Source organism: Pristis pectinata, chromosome 4, assembly GCF_009764475.1.
Source record: "Pristis pectinata isolate sPriPec2 chromosome 4, sPriPec2.1.pri, whole genome shotgun sequence".
NCBI lineage: Eukaryota > Metazoa > Chordata > Chondrichthyes > Rhinopristiformes > Pristidae > Pristis > Pristis pectinata.
The window spans coordinates 32769776-32789053 of NC_067408.1; the positions used below are offsets into that span (position 1 = coordinate 32769776).

The 19278-nt window shown below is 37.6% G+C and overlaps 1 protein-coding gene across 1 annotated transcript in view; it reads left to right on the top strand.

The window, feature by feature from the left end:
- ppp3ca (protein phosphatase 3, catalytic subunit, alpha isozyme) overlaps positions 1-19278 on the top strand; it is a 314158-nt gene that overhangs the window by 278035 nt on the left and 16845 nt on the right. The window contains 4 exon segments of the mRNA XM_052015048.1: positions 3417-3542; positions 6506-6583; positions 8018-8102; positions 11520-11617. Of these exon segments, the coding sequence (XP_051871008.1) occupies positions 3417-3542; positions 6506-6583; positions 8018-8102; positions 11520-11617 (387 nt within the window).

Sequence of the window (19278 nt, forward strand, 5' to 3'; positions counted from 1 at the left end):
ATAGAGTGTTTGTTTCAAGAGTCTGGTATCAGGCAGGTGAATGTTGTGTCCAGCACAACGTGGCCAACTGACAGTAATTAGGACCTCAATGCTGGAGCCATTGGTCTGGGAGAGTATGTTGACAGGTTCGTTTTTACTTCCAGTGGATTTGGTAGACTTTGCAGAGATAGCTGTGGTATTTTTTCAGTACCTTGAGGTGGATGTTTTCTGGTATCTCACTCCTACTCTGACCTCTCTACTGAGCCTCATATACTGCTCCAATAAATTGTAAAGGAAACTTGAGGAACAGCATCTCACTTTTCATTTAGGTGCCTTATAGCCTTCTGGATGCAACATGAAACAACTTCAGATCATACCATCTGCTTCCTTTCTTTCAATAGCAGGTGCTAATGATGATTCTATTTTGTCTTGCCTCATTCTTTTGTCACATTTACTCATTCAATCCTGTCTTCCAGATCTTCCTTTTCATTCTTTTCATGCATCCACTCCCTCCTCAATACAAGTGAACATGTGCACGCACATACACACGCACCATTTTCCTTGCCTCTGCATTTGCTTAAGTACACCTGTAATCCGTAACATTTTCCAGTTTTGGTAAAAAGTTCTTACATTGTTAACTCCCCTGATGCAGGCTGACTTGATGGACATTTCTAGCATTTCCTATTTCCATTGTTTGTTCAGATTTCTCAGCAACCTTAATACTGTGGTTCTGTGTTATTGCTTCTTATACCTTTGTTAGATGATTTACAGGAGACAGATGTTGCTGTCAGGAATAGAGTAATGGGAGTTAGCTCTTCAAACCAATTGCCTTGTAGCTCATTACTACTAATCTGCCTTGGGTCAATATCCCTTGATATATTTACTTTAAAATCAACTGTCTCTGACACAAATGCTCTGATTTTCTCAACATGATAATCTTTTAAGGTAAAGAACTGAAGATTTCTAAAAATGTGATTCCTAGTTTCCTACCTAAACTGTAAAGTATTAATATTGTGACCTGGCATTTTTCAGCCCACCAAAACAGAGGAAAATAATTCCTCTGTGTCTACCCTACTAAATCCTTCTAACATTTTAAATATCACTTTTGAATCATACATACTCAAGAGAATACATGTCATAATTTTGCAAACTGACCTTAATATTTAATATTCTTAGCCTCTATATCATTTTAGTGAAGGTGTACCATTCTTCCAAAGTCAATATATCCATGTTTAGATGAGGTGCCCAGAAGTGAGGTGCTCCTGATGGGATTTGACCAAGGGTCTATAGTCATAATCCAATCACCTTGAGATTAAAGTCAACATGCCTGTAGCCTTTTTGATTCAATTTGGAACCTATTTGTTAACTTTAATTGTTTTGTGTTGAAAAACTCCTAAATCTCATTGAGCACAGTTTCCAGTTTCTCCATTACTTTAAGTCCAGAGTGGTTGAATTTATACTTCCCTTGGTTAAACACCATCCCATTTGTCCTCATTATACTGCTACACTTATTATTGCATTTGATACTTTAGTATATCTGGATATATTTGAACTGATAATATTAGCTTTTAAATCATTTTTAACAATAAAACAATTTACCAATTAAGATGTTCTTAGAAAGGATGTAAGCAAAACATATTTTAAATCAACCGATACACATGAGCTTTTTTTTAAACTGTGTACTTTTTAAAATTTGCTTTGAAATATTCACTAATGCCAAAGAGAAATTCAAGTGTTATTTGCAAGATATATGCTGTCCCAGTTTCTACATCATCACTCATATAATTTGAAAATACATAAGCAAGTACTTTTTTTTAAATGGACATTATTGTGCATCATCAAAAGGAATTTGGGGCCTCAATTGCCATATGGCCAACCCATTTGCTGAGCCGTGTTGCCAATAAGTTCAATTTTGCTACTTGCTATTGATTATTAGTGAATGAAATTCGGGAAACAATTGTTCGTAATTTTCATGTTAAAGTAATGGCTGAGGTGGATATGTAAAATTCAGCATGCTATGTTACTTTTAGGGATTCACTGGGAAACTTTACAAATGAGCTCTGCTGTGTCTTATCGTGAAAGAAGTTAAACAATAAAACTCTAAAGCTTATTCTCATTTCTGAATAAGTGTCTTGTTCAGTCACAGATTTCTAGCTTCTGAAGCCAAATACACAAGAGCACTAAAGCAGATGACAAAAAGGTTATTAAAGGATATGGATAATGATTTTTAGTTGTATTATAATTCTTTAATAAAGTTGTATTCTGCTCACATGAAATGCATTCACAGAATAGCTATAAACCTGAAACTGTGTTGTGTTAATAAGGGTCAAGTGAATGCTTACAGGCTAAAATTCCCTTCCCCACTATTTTTAGCAAGGTCACTTAAGCCACTTATTTTAAATAGATTAATGGCTTCATAAATAAAATCTTCAGCTTAAATTGTCCATCATTAATACATTCATAATCCATGATATTTTTGAGGGCGTCTATTTAACAGATTCTAAAAATAACATGGAGATCATATGATTGCTATGCAGAATGTTTTTAGGTATTGTGCTCTCATTTTCCCTCTTTTCTTTACTGATACTGATGCACCAGAAAGACTCTCTGTATCCAAGGCAACAGTTAAATGATCTACTTACAGGGATTTACGGATCTATTTGATGCTACTAGGGGTGATGACTCTCCCGCTGATTTTCGCCGCTTACCAGGGTGACACTGAACAGACAGATTATGTATATTCCACAGTTCTGTTGTCCTGTGATCACCGAGTCAGATAAGAAGAACAAAACTTTTGTCCCAGTATTGATTGCACCATATAGAGTATCCCTATACTGCTTTACATATTTATCGACATGTTTATGATGTACTTGTTAGAGTAATCATTGAACATACCCTTAAAGCATCCAATAAAAGTGAAACAGTTGTCAATAAGGAAAATACTGAGGTTAATCTGAGAGCCTTGAATTTGAACACTGGCCTTTTATAGATCAACAGTGAGAATACTTCTGAAGTATAATGTGCAGTTTTAGTCACCTTACTTAAAAAAGGGTTTAGATACTTTACAACAAACTTAAAGAAACAAGCAAAGGTGATTCCAAATTTATTTTTTACCAAAATCAATGATGCCAGTTTGATACTTGAATAACAATAGGTATTAAAATATCAAATTATTCAACCTGAACAATAGGTGTCAAGCTAGAGGACATGGGTGCAAATTAACAAACCACGAGCAAGCTTAAAGTTCAAAAATTGAATATAAAACACTTTGGAACAATATGACTTCTTGAAAATTCTTAAATTAATGTGTATTATTTAGCTACAAAATTAATCACCCAAGAATTAATGTACAGAAGTTTTGTAATTGCCATTATGAAGTTGACCCATGGAGCTGTGCACTTAACTGTCTGTCAATATTTTTCTCTACCTCATTTCAGCTGCAGTATTGAAATATGAGAACAATGTTATGAATATTCGGCAATTCAATTGTTCTCCCCATCCTTACTGGCTACCAAATTTTATGGATGTCTTTACTTGGTCTTTGCCATTTGTTGGTGAAAAAGGTATGTGAATTGGAATTGTAAAATCTGAGATTTTTAAAACTACTCGATAATTGTCATAATTTCTAATGCCATATTAGTCCATTGATTGGATAGGTTTCCTTATTGATATTATCAGTAAAGCATTTCACTCTGTTCAATAATTTAAAGCAAAGTGTCTTAGCTTAACCGTGCTGAATGCCAATGGAAATACAAGAGGAAAATAAGATCTTATTCCTGGGGTGGAATCTGCAAATGGCAGTTTTCTGGGCATGGGTAGCTTGCAGCCAGAGTGTAGGGAAATGAAAGCACAGTGGGTAAGTAACATGGGGATTTGCAATGGTAATGTGGAAACTATTAATTGGAGTGAATGGGGAATTGCGACGGTGTTCGTTGGCATCGCAGTTGAATTTACTGGGCAATAGGCTATTGACCAGCATAATGTATGTGATAGCACACTAACTGAACTATTAAGCAGTGGAATCCCCTCCCATTGTCCACATCTCAGAGATGGAAGATGATATCCTTAAAGTGATGTGAGCGCAGTCCTTTGCATCCTGCATGATTGAGAAGTACTCAATCCTGATGAAGTTACATGATCACACACTTGCTGTTCCCTCACGAGAGATAATGAGACATATTTTATGAATATCTGTGATTTTCTTCTGCAATATGTCATAATCTGCAGCACGTTGTAGACGTTTCTGCCTCTACCTCAAAATATATCCAATGCTTAGAGGTTGGTGGCCATTGTAACTTACTTCTAGTGTAGCAAGACTACAGGCATATTTCAGTGAGGCCCTATTTTCTGAGTCATGGACTCAAAACACATTGTTCCTTGGTGAGGCTGTGCAGGTGAATTGCTCCCAAAATATCCTTGTCGTTTTGCTAATAGTTCTTCTCCACTTCCTTGTTCCCTCTCACAGTAATTTGCCAGTACGTGTTCTGCTCATTCTCCCTGTACATGCAAGAACACACAGGAAAAACGAGAAAGAGTAAGCCTCTTGATCCTGCCATTCAATATGATCATGGCTGATCTGCCCAGGCCTCAACTCCTCTTCTGCGCAAGTTCCACATAGCCCTCAATTTCCTGATCTTTCAAAAAATTATCCACTTCCTTAAATAGCTCCAGTGATTGACCCTTCACAACCCTCTGGCGTGGAGAATTCCAGAGATTCACTACCCTCTGTGAGAAGAAATTTCTTTGCACCTTGGTAATAAGTGACTGCTCCCAAATCATGTAACTATGTAGCATGTAATGTTGCTATGTAATCTTGCTTCCTGAAGGGAATGGGTATTGGAGCACCATGTCTGGGAGTAGCTGGGTATTGCAGACACCTTGATGTCAACACAACTTCTTTGAATTCCTGATACATCAATGGCAAACTTCACAAACCTAGGAAGTCAGAAAGCACCAAACACTACTAGAAACTAGACTTCATAGAAATCAATCAGTAAATAACCTGCATGTCATTGATCACTTCAAATAGCACAAGCATGGAAGTCCTTCTGACTGCTAAATGCGGTCCTTCATGACTGTGACATGGCTGAGGCTCGTGTTGACAGGAATAGCATTAAATCTGTGTTGCATGCAGATTGCCAACATGATTTATCCACTCTGTATACTTCCGACTGGTAAGAAAGTCACCTGGACTGCTATTCTTGCAAATCTGGCAGGCAATACGACTCACACAAGCATGTATGTGCATGCATCTCACACTCTGTTGGATGCAATTTGGCTTCATTTGAACCCAAGCTGTTTCCTACATTTATATTTATTCCTTTAGGACCTACAACCTCTCGTTCTGTATTCAGACATTTGTTAAAGAATGTGAAACATGCTTCCTTCCAACCGACCTCCTTTTCTCTTTTGAGCTATAAGTTTTCTTGCATTCACTTTTCTTTAAAACTTGTAAGCATGTCTTTCAGAATCACTTTTCTTTAAGACAGTATCATACAATACCTGAACATTCCATGGAGTGGCGATGTATCACCATGAATCCATAAAATTTCCCCTTTTACTATCAAATTCTTGGGATGATTGTACTCACTTACACTGTTCTGCTCCAAAGGGCAATAATTTGTGCCTTAAAATATGCATACCTTTCCCGAAATCATTTACCTTAAAGATCCAGATCACTTAGGCCTTTGTACTCACAAGATAGTCTGGAAATACGATTGAAGAAGGCCATTCATTAATTCATCCATCTGAATAATACGTTAAAGAAAAAAATCATTTAATTCGAATGAATCTTTAGGAATTTTTGTTTCCTCTGCTCCTATTCCCTAAAGTTGTATACATTTTCCTGACTGCTGCTCTAAGTTGACTGATCACCAGTTCTTACTCCTTTGAAGAAATAGTCAGGGATGTAACTTTTTTTGACAAATTTAACATTATGTAAGATCCCAGCTCAAAGACTTAGCTTTTCCGATCTTCCCATATAATTCCAATTTTCAATAATTAGCTTTGAGGCTTTGCCTCTGGGCCCGATTATAAGTCTGGTGTCTTTGTAACTATAACTGCATTCAAGCTTCAGGTCTAAGGGTCCTATCAATTGAACTGTATTTTGGACTGGTTTGGATTGATATAATATCCTCCAATACACTGCACACAAAACCATGACTTTCAACTTCAGGCCATCAGTTAGTGCTGTCAGTATTTGATTCCAATGAACCACATGACCACACACTTGCAATAGAATCCAATTAGATTAAAAGTGTAACATCTTAACTTTTATTGGAAGGAAGTAGTTTTTCTTCCAAATTCTTTATTTTTGCCTCTCTTCAAAATTCTATTGGCTTACTTTTGGTACAAAGAACTGGAAGTGCACAAGCACAGCCTGGAATTTGCTCCCCTCTCTGATTCTCAACAGGCTTTATTGCCAGCTTCAGCAGTAGAAACGTTGAATTCAGGACGTGCTATATGAAATTCAAATGACTTCATGACACTGTTATGAAATTTTCATTAATTTCTTTCTTTGTTTCAGTGACAGAGATGTTGGTGAATGTTCTAAATATCTGCTCTGATGATGAACTCATGACAGACGGAGATGAGATATTTGATGGTAGGACTTTTTGTTAAGTTATACAGTGTTGAATGGTCAAGGAAAAACATAACCATTATCGTGTGGTTTATTTTTTGTTGTAAACACCCTGCACTATCTATAAATCTCTTCTTTACAATAGCATACGTTACATGGCCCTATAACATAGAAAGTCACACTAGGTGCTTAATTAAAGGGTAATTATATAAATGAACACAGAGTCAAAAAAAAGAGATTATTGGAAGGGCTGGTCAACAATATGTATTTTAAAGAGTGTCTTAAATGAGGGAGTGCATCAGAGTTTTAAGTAGGGAACTCCAGAACAGGGCTTAGATGTCTGAAAGCAAGAGATCAAACACAAGGCAAAGATGAGAGGAACACATTGTCCTGATTGTGATTAGAAAGATAACAGTACTTCTAATTCAGGGCACTGTGATTGAACTGGTCAAAGATAGAGGGACATTGAGGGAGGATAATATGGTCAACCATTTCAAACATTGTGCAGAGGGGTTGAAGTAGACATGAGTAATCACGACACAGAGGTTGTAACTTATGACTTTATATAAGGTGATGTTGATGTTATGACTGTGCTGCAAGCCTAAATGAAGAAGATCAGTCAAGACACTGCAGGTAATTGGGTTAAAAAAGAGACAGAAAATGCTGGAAATACTCTCAGGTCAGGCAGCACCTGTGGAGAGAGAAATGGATTTAACATTTTAGGTCAATGACTATTAATAAGAACTAGGTAAGGTTGGAAATTCAAGTTTTAAATGGAGATAATGGCTAGCAGTTAAGTGGCAATGAAGCCGACAGCAGGAGGTGGAGTCCATGCACAAGATGAGTTTATTAGAAAGGTTGATAAGAAGCAGGTTCAAGACTCGTGCAAGGATGAAAGTAGAATAAAGGAAGTAGTGGAAGCAACTGAATATAGCTTCAGTGATAAAAATAAATTAAAGGTGAGAGTGCAACAAGCAGGGAAATGGAAATGGAGGTAGATAAAAGAAATCACATGTTAACTCTGTTTCCCAGAATGATCCTAGAGTAGTGAATAAAACCCACATTCCAAAAAGACGTACAGGTTAGGGGCTGTGGACATGCTATGTTTGCACAGGAAGAATGACAACACTTGTGGGCTGCCCTCAGCACATTCTTAGTAACACAAAAAGATGTATTTCACTGTGTGTTTCAATGTACATCTGACTAGTAACTATCTTATCATATCTTAGACCATATTGCCTTCAGAGATTTTGGTGGTTTACCTACATGGACGCATTAATTTTCACTCAATCTTTGCTCGCAATTAATGACTTGTGTTGGAAGTCACTTTAACAAAATTAAGCTATTAGTTATATATTTAATGATGCTTATAATTAGTCTTATATTTTGTTGTTCTATAGAAGTAAGAATCATGTGTTTTAGACTTATATTTTCTAAAATGAACTCTTTCCTTCCAAGCAAATGCTGCTGCAGCTCGAAAAGAGGTTATCAGGAACAAAATTCGAGCAATTGGCAAAATGGCGAGAGTGTTTTCTGTGCTCCGGTAAGAAGAGTGCACACATTTCATTCTGTCCTGATTCAATCACTTCTCTGTAATGTGCACAGCCTATAATTGTTGAAAATTCATCAAAAGATGCAAGAATTCATTCACAAATAGAAAAGTTGTTACCATGTAGTTAATCTTCTAAGTAGATAGATACTATTTATGGAAAATATCACAGAAAACTTGAATTTTATTTTGACAATTGCATTAAGAATTCTATTGTTGATCAAAAAAAATTGTTGAAAAAATTGCAATTAGAATTTAAAGTGCTATGTGAACTTTAACATGCTCTTCATGTTTATGGCAGTCTCTCAACACTGAGAACAACTGCCTTCCACTCCAGTTCTCTGTGTTCTGAGGTGACTGAAGAGTCCTTCATGGAAACTGCATACTCTGCCACAGGTGGTGCAGGTGACAGGGCGGGTAGTCAGATTATTTAAGATGCCATGCATGCCTTCCTTGCTAGTGAATGGCTTCTGTGTTTTTCATCTCTTCCCAGACGCTCCTACTCCACCTGGAGAATTCCTGAGCCAGATATCTTCATGCGTTGCTGATGATGTTGCATTTTTATCAAGCGGGTTTTGAGAATGTCTCTGAAATATTTTCTTTGTCCTCTTGGAAGCCTCTTGCCATGATAGAGTTTAGAGTGTTTATTTTGGGTATCTGGTGTTAGACATTTGGACTATATAGCCTGCTGACAGAGCTGGTTGGGGGTTACCTGTGCCTTAGTGCTGATGATGTTGACTTGGGAGAGGATGCTGACATTTGTTCATCTATTCTGTCAAAGGATTTGCAGAATTTTGTACAAACAGAATTGGTGATATCTCCCCATCACCTTGAGGAAGGTTGTCCGTGTCTCCAGCATATGTAAGAGGGTGGGGATCACTGCGACTCTGTACAACATGAACTTGGCTTTTGATTTGAGGTTTTGGTCTTCGAACATTCTTTTCCCCAGTCACTGAAGGCTCTGTTGGCACACTGTAGGACATAGTGAACTTTTCCACTGCAAGTTTTTGGGCAATTCACTTTTGAAAGTTATAATTCAATCTGCTTCCATCAGCCTTTCAGGAAGTGAATTCCAGACTGTAATAACTCACCGTGTTATAGTTTTCCTCAAGTCATCTCTAGTTTCTTAACTAATTATCTCTTATCCACATCCTTTCAGTACTGAACTTTCTACCACTAAAAATGATGTCTGTTTATTTGCTCTAAAAATCCCTTCATCACTTTAAACACATCTTATATCTCCATAAATCTTTTTCACTTCAAAAGGAATTATCAGAGTTTCTTTGGTCTGCTCAAATAAATTAATTCATTCACCTCTGATATCATTCTTTTTATTGTCACTTGTGACTCTGCCTTTGACATTAATAAGTCCTAAGTGTGGTGCCTAGAATTAGAACATGGTATTTTTGCTGGTACTGAATCAGATTAAACATAAATTTATTGCTTTTGTACTCGTTTCCTCTTGCTTATAAAGAGAGGGATCCCATATGCCTTTTTGACAATCCTTATAATTTTTCCTGTCACCTTCAAATTGATTTCTGAATAAACCCCCAAGAATCCCTTTCCTTCAATTACTTTAAGGTTATCCCATTTAGTTTGTATTGATTCAATTCATCCTTCCCACCAAAATGGATCACTTCAAACATCTCCATATTGAATTGTATCTACCACGCGGTCACCTGTTCCTACAGCCTATGGCTGCTTGAATTCTACTGCTGTCATTTTGTTTTGCTAACTACATTTGTAGCTTTTCATTTGCCCATATAGAACTTCTGGCTCAAGGGTCATTAATATATATCAATAGTTGCAGTTGCTCTTGTTCTGATGTTTCAGGGACATCAATAACTTCCATGAGTTCAAGAATCACCTGTACACAACCCTTTTTTTTCTGTCCTTTAGCTGGTTTAATTTCCATATACCCTCTGTCCCTTTAATTACAGAGACTTGGATTTTTTTTCTGATCCATGTTTTGATAATTCTCTGTGTGAAAATTTCTTCTAACATTCCCCTCCATTCTTCCCATGAAATGTTGCATCTCTGCCTCTGAATGCTGAACAACTTAGCAGTGAGAAAACCTTTCACTATTTACCCCTCAAAACTTTTCAGAATTGGAAATGATCTTTCAATTTCAACCACAACAATAATCTATTATGACTGCTGTATAACTTAAGACAGCCATCACAGTGAATCTTTCCATGAACCCTTCCTGAAGTGCACAGACCACTCCACTTTGGAATGCATTTTCACTGATTTGAGCACATTACGCAACCTTAATACAAAACATCACCTCCAACATGACAACATTTCAAAAAGTAAGTTTTCTATTTAAAAAGTGCCTAATTTGGATCTAAATGAGAGGCAAGTGTTTGAATTGCAAAAAAATGCAGATACTAGAATCTTAAAAAAAAACAGAAAATGCTGGAAATATTCAGCAATAAGTCAATGGATGGCATCTGTGGAGAAAGAAACAGAGTTAACATTTGGGATCAACGGGCCTTCAGTAGGATCATTGTGATGGGTGGAGAAGAAGGTTATCCAGCTGGTACAATATCTGCCTTGTGCCAACCAGCTAACAGGGCAGTTCGTGAGAATAAAACCCAAAAGAACATGTAGGAACTGTGAGATACAGAACAATTGCTGGAAGTCTGAAATCTTACAGTTACAGTAGGTTTGCTTTTACTTTTTTTAAACCCCTGTTAGCTTCCAGTGATGTGTATTTTAATCTCCATCCCACTCCCACACGTACCCTCAGTCTTTATCCTTAAACACTGTTGCAAAGAAGTCCAATGCAATCTCAAGGAATAGCTCCTCACCTTCTATCCAAACACATTGCAGTCCTTGGGACTCAATGCTGGATTCAAGAATTTAAGATGCCAAGCCATTCCTGTTCCTGGCCAGTTCTGAAATTAGGTCATTGACCTGTAACATTAACTCAGTTACTTGGTCTGCTGGGTATTTCCAGCATTCTCCTCTGTTTCAGATTTCCAGCAGCTGCTGCATTCTGCCTCTCATGCTTCTAGGTTGCTAGGAGGAGGACAGCCTTCATCTCCACCTACCACAATATCCCCTTTGTCCTCCCCATCCCTCCTGCTCTCTGCAACTTAAAACTTGCTGGCTTTCTCACTTCTCCAGTTCTGATGAAGAGTCATTGGCCTGAAATGTTAGTTCTGTTTCTTCACACTTAGTGTGTCATGTGTTAATCATTCTTGATAACACACACTTAACATCAATATGCAGCAAGTGGATGGACCTTGGCTTTGCAATAAATAACCTCACTGGTGTTATGGAGCAAAAGTTTTCCCATTTTGGTTACAGTAAATTGCTCACATAATTCTGAGGTTAAATTTAGGGAGTTTTAACTGTATGAGTAAAAAAATATATAAATCACACTTTATTTGTTTTTTTTTCCAGAGAGGAGAGTGAGAGTGTTTTAACTTTGAAAGGTCTGACTCCAACCGGTATGCTGCCTAGTGGAGTCCTGTCAGGAGGCAAACAGACTTTACAAAGTGGTAGGTGTGCTTTGCCCTCCATCCTTGTCAAAACTCTACTGTGCCTAAATTGCTGCTCCCTTTATGACATTTTATGTTATTCTCCAGCAGTTCTTGTAGGTGTGTTTTTAAAGTCCTACAACATGTTGCAGTTTCATAGAAATAATCAGGACTTCATCAGAACTGAATAATCAGAACATCAAAATGTTCACCAGATAATGGCTCTGTACTACAACAATATTACACTTGTGTCTTAAATTTATGTGGAAAACAAATAAAACTGCAGATGTTGGAATCTAAGACAAACAGAAAATGCTGGAAGAACTCAGCCAGTCAAGCAGCATTAGTGGAAAAATAAACCAGTCAATGTTTTGGGTCAGTGACCCTTCCTCAGAACTAGGGGCAGAGTGGTGGTTTACTGTGAGGAGTAAGATAAAAGCCTACGTGGAGATAGGTTAAGACAGATCAGGTGATAAGGAGCATGAAGACTGACTATTTTAAAGAAATGGAGTGAGAAAGGGACATTAATATGATGGGAAATGATGAGAGAACAGTTTACCTGAAGTTGGAAAATTCAGTGCTCAGTCAAGAGGGTTGCAAAATGCCTAGTGTCACAAACCAGCAACAAAAGAAACACACTGAGCATGATTCAGTGTTAAAAACTATTTTATTAATCACTACTTATGATAATACGTAAAATAAAAGTAAAAAAAAAATGTTAGTATGTTAGAATTCAAGAATGTTAAACCTCGAACGTTAACCCCAAAACTAAACTCTTCGTGTGTGTGTGTGACAAAGTCCAAAACTCCCAGTTCCTGAATGGTTCTTAAAGTTCAGTTCCGCAAGCCATAAGGTGAAACATGAGCAAGGGCTTCTTCAACAACCACCGTTGTCTGAAGATAAGATGTAGATGTAGAAAAACATAGAGAGAGAGTACATACGAAATCCAAATGTTCCACGATGGAACCCAAACGACACTTCAGTGTTTACTCGGTAGTAACTTCCTCACCCCGAAAAGCATCCGAACCGTGGTCATCCACACACAAATACCTGTTTCCTTCTACAGGTCAGCAACAAAGTGAACTCCACCGGATTACTTCCAACTTCCATACATGGATTTCAGTGGCAAGCACAGTTATTGTTTCTCATCCATCGATAGAGAAAACAAGCAGGCTGGTGTCTCTCTCTCTTCTCTCTCTCTCTTTCTTCTTCTTCTTCTTACTTCTTCAACAACGTCATTACGTCCTTTATCTTCTATTGACGTAAGCACGCCCCACACACACATACACACACACTCTCTATCTTAAAGGGACTTTCACTGAGTCCGTAACACCTCCCACCTAAAAAAAAAAATTTCCCAAGAAAATTTTAACCACGCATACAGTTAGTAATGTTAATAATTATCATGCTACACAACTACAGACTATCAGATTAGTACAGATACATGTTTCCCATTTAACATCGGGAAAGACAATCAGCAATCACATTATCTTTGCCTTTAATGTGAGTTATCATGAGATCAAACTCTTGCAAAATTAAACTCCAGTTTAACAGCCTTCTGTTCTTGTTTTTGACTCGGCTCAGAAACACCAATGGGTTATGATCTGTATACACAGTCAATGGTTTCTGAGCGATGCAAACATATACACTGAAATGTTGCAAGGCTAAAACAAGCGACAGTAATTCTTTCTCTATGGTGGAACAATTCTTTTGATGCTCATTAAATTTCTTTGAAAAGTAAGCTACAGGATGGTCAATATCATCAAGGTCACCCTTCTGCAACAACACAGCTCCTGCAGCTTCATCACTGGCATCTACTGCTAATGAAAATGGCTTTTCAAAGTCAGGTGTTCTGAGCACAGGATGGTAGCATAAAATGGCTTTCAGCTTCTTAAATGCTTCTTGACAAGAATCTGTCCAAACAAACTTTACTCCCTTCTTCAGAAGATTAGTTAGGGGAAGAGCAATATCAGCAAAATTTTTACAAAATTTTCGATAATATCCAACCATTCCCAAAAATCTACTAACAGTCCTTGTACCTGTGGGAATAGGGAACTCAGATATTGCTTGAACTTTTGCCTGAACAGGAGCTTGCTTGCCTTGACCTACAACATAACCAAGATACGTCACAGTGGCATGGCCAAATTCACTTTTAGCCAAGTTAACTGTAAGGTTAGCCTTGGAAAGTCTTTCAAACAACCTTTCTAACGCAGAGATGTGATCCTCCCATGTATCATTCCCAGTCACTAAGTCGTCAATGTAGGCATCTGTATGTTTTAACCCATGAATCACTGAATTAATCATTCTTTGAAATGTTGCCGGAGCATTTTTCATTCCAAATGGCAAAACATTGTATTCATACAATCCAGAAGGGGTTACAAAGGCTGAAATCTCCCGTCCTCTATCTGTTAATGGAACACACCAGTACCCTTTTAATAGGTCAATCTTTGTAAGAAATTTTGCCTTTCCCACTCTGTCTATGCAATCATCCACCCTAGGAATAGGGTAAGCATCTGACTTTGTTACAGCATTCACTTTCCTGTAATCTCCCTGATGGAACCTGATGGAACCTCCCTGCTGGCTGAAAAACCATCATCAGAATCAGATTCCAGACTCCTACGCTTCATTTGTAACTCATGCTGCCTCTTTTTCTCCTCGTTATCCAGCTCCATCCTCTTCATTGCTAGATCAGCCTCTATCTTCATCTGAGTTATCTTTTGTTCGGCCTCTAATTTCTCTCGTTCGGCCTCTATCTTTAACTGAGTTTGCTCTCGTTCAGCCTCTATCTTTGCCAGCTGCACCTGTGCCTCAGAAATTGCTATTTCACTGCCAGGAAACTGTTTTAACACTTCCTTCTCAAACACCTTCTTTTCCACATAATGGCCAGCTATCAGTCTCTGAATATCTGCCTTTCTCATAGACTGCTTTACTTCTGTAAGGTTTAGCCTTGTAGCAATCTTTATCAAATCATCCTTTTTCGCCACCTCCAATCCCTTTTGGGTTGGTGACTCCAAAAATGCCTTAATATCCATTGCTGCTGGTTTCCACACACACAAGCCAATTAAAAAAAATTTATCAGACCTCCCTCAAAAATCTTTGGATTGAATCCCGAACAAATCTCGGCAATCTGGGGAACGATCCCAGACGACACTCGTTAACCTTGGGAACTATCCCGGACGAGCCCCCAATTTTTGTCACAAACCAGCAACAAAAGAAACACACTGAGCATGATTCAGTGTTAAAAACTATTTTATTAATCACTACTTATGATAATACGTAAAATAAAAGTAAAAAAAAAATGTTAGTATGTTAGAATTCAAGAATGTTAAACCTCGAACGTTAACCCCAAAACTAAACTCTTCGTGTGTGTGTGTGACAAAGTCCAAAACTCCCAGTTCCTGAATGGTTCTTAAAGTTCAGTTCCGCAAGCCATAAGGTGAAACATGAGCAAGGGCTTCTTCAACAACCACCGTTGTCTGAAGATAAGATGTAGATGTAGAAAAACATAGAGAGAGAGTACATACGAAATCCAAATGTTCCACGATGGAACCCAAACGACACTTCAGTGTTTACTCGGTAGTGACTTCCTCACCCCGAAAAGCATCCGAACCGTGGTCGTCCACACACAAATACCTGTTTCCTTCTACAGGTCAACAACAAAGTGAACTCCACCGGATTACTTCCAACTTCCATACATGGATTTCAGTGGCAAACACAGTTATTGTTTCTCATCCATCGATAGAGAAAACAAGCAGGCTGGTGTCTCTCTCCCTTCTCTCTCTCTCTTTCTTCTTCTTCTTCTTACTTCTTCAACAACGTCATTACGTCCTTTATCTTCTATTGACGTAAGCACGCCCCACACACACATACACACACACTCTCTATCTTAAAGGGACTTTCACTGAGTCCGTAACACTAGACAGAAGATAAGATATTGTTCTTGTAACTTACATTGGGTCTCACCATGGCGATGGAGGAGGCCAACTGTCAGACAGGTTGTAATGGGAGGGAGATTGAGAATTAAAGTGGCATGCAACAGAAAACTCAGGATCACCCCTGAGGACTAAGTCCAGGTGCCCCACAAAGCAATCACTCAAGATGTATTTGGTTTCTCCACACAAAATACTGAGAAAGTGGACACAAGATACTGGGAACCAAAAGCAGAAAATGTTAGAAGCTCTCAATCAGCATCTGTATGCAAAAAAAAATCAATATGTCCTGCTAAATCCTTCCATCAAATCTCTGATGAATTATTGTTAGTTCTATAAATATTTTTTCTTCCTTAAACTGTTGAAAGGATACACAGGAAGATAACATGCCTTCAAGTGTATTACAATGACACATTTGAGCCAGTCATTAAACATTGATAAGAAACTTGCCATTTGGTATTTCCCTTTCCCTTCTATGGAAGAACCTCCTTTGTGCTCAGAAAGGTCATGCAGAAATGGAGAAGTTACAAAAAAGGGAAGTATAGAAGCAAACTCTCTGCAATACCGCATGTCAAGAAAGTCATATTTATATACATAAGGTACTTTTGGAATTACATCAGCAAAATTGTGTACTGTGAATTCCCACAAATATCCTGGTGATGATAGCTTTGAAATGAATATATTCTGCTGGTGTAGATTATTGTCATAACTATAAATTAACTTACCAGAATATTATTAAGATCAAACATTTGACTGCCTTTATGTCTTAGTAATGGATATTCCATGAGAACAATAGATTTAGTTAAGGACAGCTAGCATTGGAAATGTAATTGATATGAATGATATTTCTCCCAAGTTTTACCATCACACTTACAATTCTCATTGTGTGCTCTGGGGTTGGAGCTCGGTCCATCAACTGTTGCTACAATCATCTTCACTGTGCTGTGATTCCCACTTCTTATTACAGTCATAGTTCTCTCTCACAATTTTAACCCATGGTAGTTGAAGTGGTTATTTTTTTCTTGACATACTATGTCTCTCTGTTCTCTTTAGCTGTTAGTGTTTCTTGAAGAATTCTAATAAATTCATCCTAAATCAACAAATTATTATGCATTGTCAGCAGTTTATATAAATAATGTTCTGCAGCAATAGGAATATAGCACACTGAATTTTCATTATGTTGCACCACAAATGGTTGGACTCAGTTTTGTGCCAGCAGTTCCTTCTACAGTGAGTTTCTTTATCCAGAAATGCTGCTGGGGTGGAATGAGTACAGGGAAAGTACCTATCCTCTTCTCCAGGTCATCCAGTTGGGTGATGGTGTTGACGTCTAGGAACTAGACCACAGTTCCTGGCTCAGTCAGGGTAAATGCATGGTCTGTGGAATCACACAAGGGAGGAAATAAAATGAATTAATAAGTTGATACAATATTAAGACCACAAACTTATACCATTTGTGCTACTGGTGGTAAAAAATTATTTATACAGATTTGCCTCCACTCTGCTGAGGTTTACGAAATTGTAGTTTGAGTCACAACATGAACCACATTACTGGAGACACAAGAGACTTCAGATGCAGAAATCTGGAGCAAAAAAAAAGAGCTGCTGGAGAAACTCAGCAGATCTAGCAGCATCTGTGGAGGTAAAGGAAGAGTTGACGTTTGAGGTCGAGACCCTTTGCCTCCACAGATGCTGCTTGAATTGCATTACTATTCTGTTGAATTATTTCATCACTGGAACTTACAAACCACACCTGATAACAATTCTTCTGCCTAAATAGATCTGTATAGACTCTACAGAAATGAATATTTATCATTTACAAGTCTCTGCAACAAATCAAGTGGTGAAAGGTTAAGAGTAACAGAATGTTTCATTCTAAACAAATTCATTTGTAACCATAAGAATACTCAAATATATTTTCCACCTATCTTCGATAGAAGAACCCTACACATTATTTAATAATAAATTTACAGGAAAATTTACTGTGGGGGATTGTTGCATCTGTGACTGGAAATGAGGTGAAAGTGGTAACATAGGCACTGAAAATCTTGTCGCTTCAGAAATTGCTTCATGCCTGGGAAGCTGTATTTACTGATCCTTAGAGCTAAGGGTAGGGGACACTACTTCCTGTGAGTGGCTGTTCCATAGGAAGAAGCCCAAAGCATTAAGTGCAGTAGAACATTACAGAGCTAACAAAGGAACTCAGATGTGTGTTGTGAGTTAAAGGTTATGGTGTGGGGTGTGGCAGTCAGGTGTTTGGGAGGTCATGGTGGAGGGAACTCAGATCTAGTACTTAGATCCATGACCACACAGCCAAGGACTTAAGCACTGGAATTTCCCTTATAATTGGTATTGGTTTATTATTGGCAGGTGTACTGAGATACAGTGAAAAACTTCTGTTTGCATGCCACCCAGGCAGATCATGCCATATTTCTGTGCCTTGCTGTCTCTCTTTCCTCTTTTCAAATGCTACATGTTTGACCAAGTCCTAATATGTCCATTGTGTCAAACTTTGATAACATTTTGTTTTAAATCTCTCAGGATGTTTATGCTAGGTTAAATGTGTAACAAAAATATCAATTGTGCAATTGTTATTGTTGAAATATTATATTACATTATAATATCAAAGGTGCATTTCTTTAACTATTGTCCAAATGTAACATTTCCAAGTTATAAGTGTTAAGATGAGGTGCTATGATCAAACAGCAGTACCAGATCATTCTTTGTTCTCATGTTTGTCTCAAAACCAAGCTCAGGTTTTTTTTGATTCCTCTCGAGCGACTGAATCAGCAATGAAATACTCGACTACACGAACAGTTTGATTAAGTAACTTTATTTAACTCTTAACTAAAAGAACAAAGAAATTAGTAACTCAAGTAATTTTGTTTAACTCTTAGCTACAGATCTAATTTAACTTTTGTAACTACAGCTACAAATCTAATTTAACTCAACTAAAAGAACAAAACTCAGACTTCTTCATTTGATTCCCCACAAATAGATCAAACTCAAGGTTACGTGCAACTCATAGTAATACGTCAACAATTAACAATTAGCAGTGCTGCTTGTATATTCTGAATCACTCAGTCTTTAGCTGCCGGGGAGCCCCAACACTTCGACAAGACGTGAGTGGGTATCAAGGTCGCCAGCCATCGGTCACGATCCAACCCACGGAGAGGCTCCAAAAAATCCCTTGAAAAGACTATTATACTGTTCAGAGTCTCCCTTATCTCCCCTACGTGAATAACAACTCCATACAAGGCAAGATCACTGATATGTGATTTACTGGAAACTATCACATTTCCAGTAAATCCTGTCAGACAGGCCTACCTGTGTAACCAGAGCCTGAAACAAAACTTGTCAGCCATCTGGTTAATATATTCCGCCATTTTATAGCTATTGCAACAGGAAAATCACTAATTCTGTTTCATCTTACCACAATGTTCCAGAATTGATCCAAGGACATTAGATCACTGTGGTAACAATAAAATAATCAGTAAAAAAAAAATACACCTATCAAACCAAGGTTTCTTTGTTTCATTTAAGGATAGTTTATTTGTTTGTAATTTTTGAAGTGTTATTTTTCCTTAAGAATGGTAAAACATCAAATTAAGTTGAAAATGTTTACTAAAGCACCACTGCACTTATAATTTAGGATAAGAGTCCAACTTGGACTATTTCAATTTTATTTCAGTATTTTTTTTACTGTGCATCACTGCTCATTCAAATACAAGCCTATCTCATTGCATATACTTC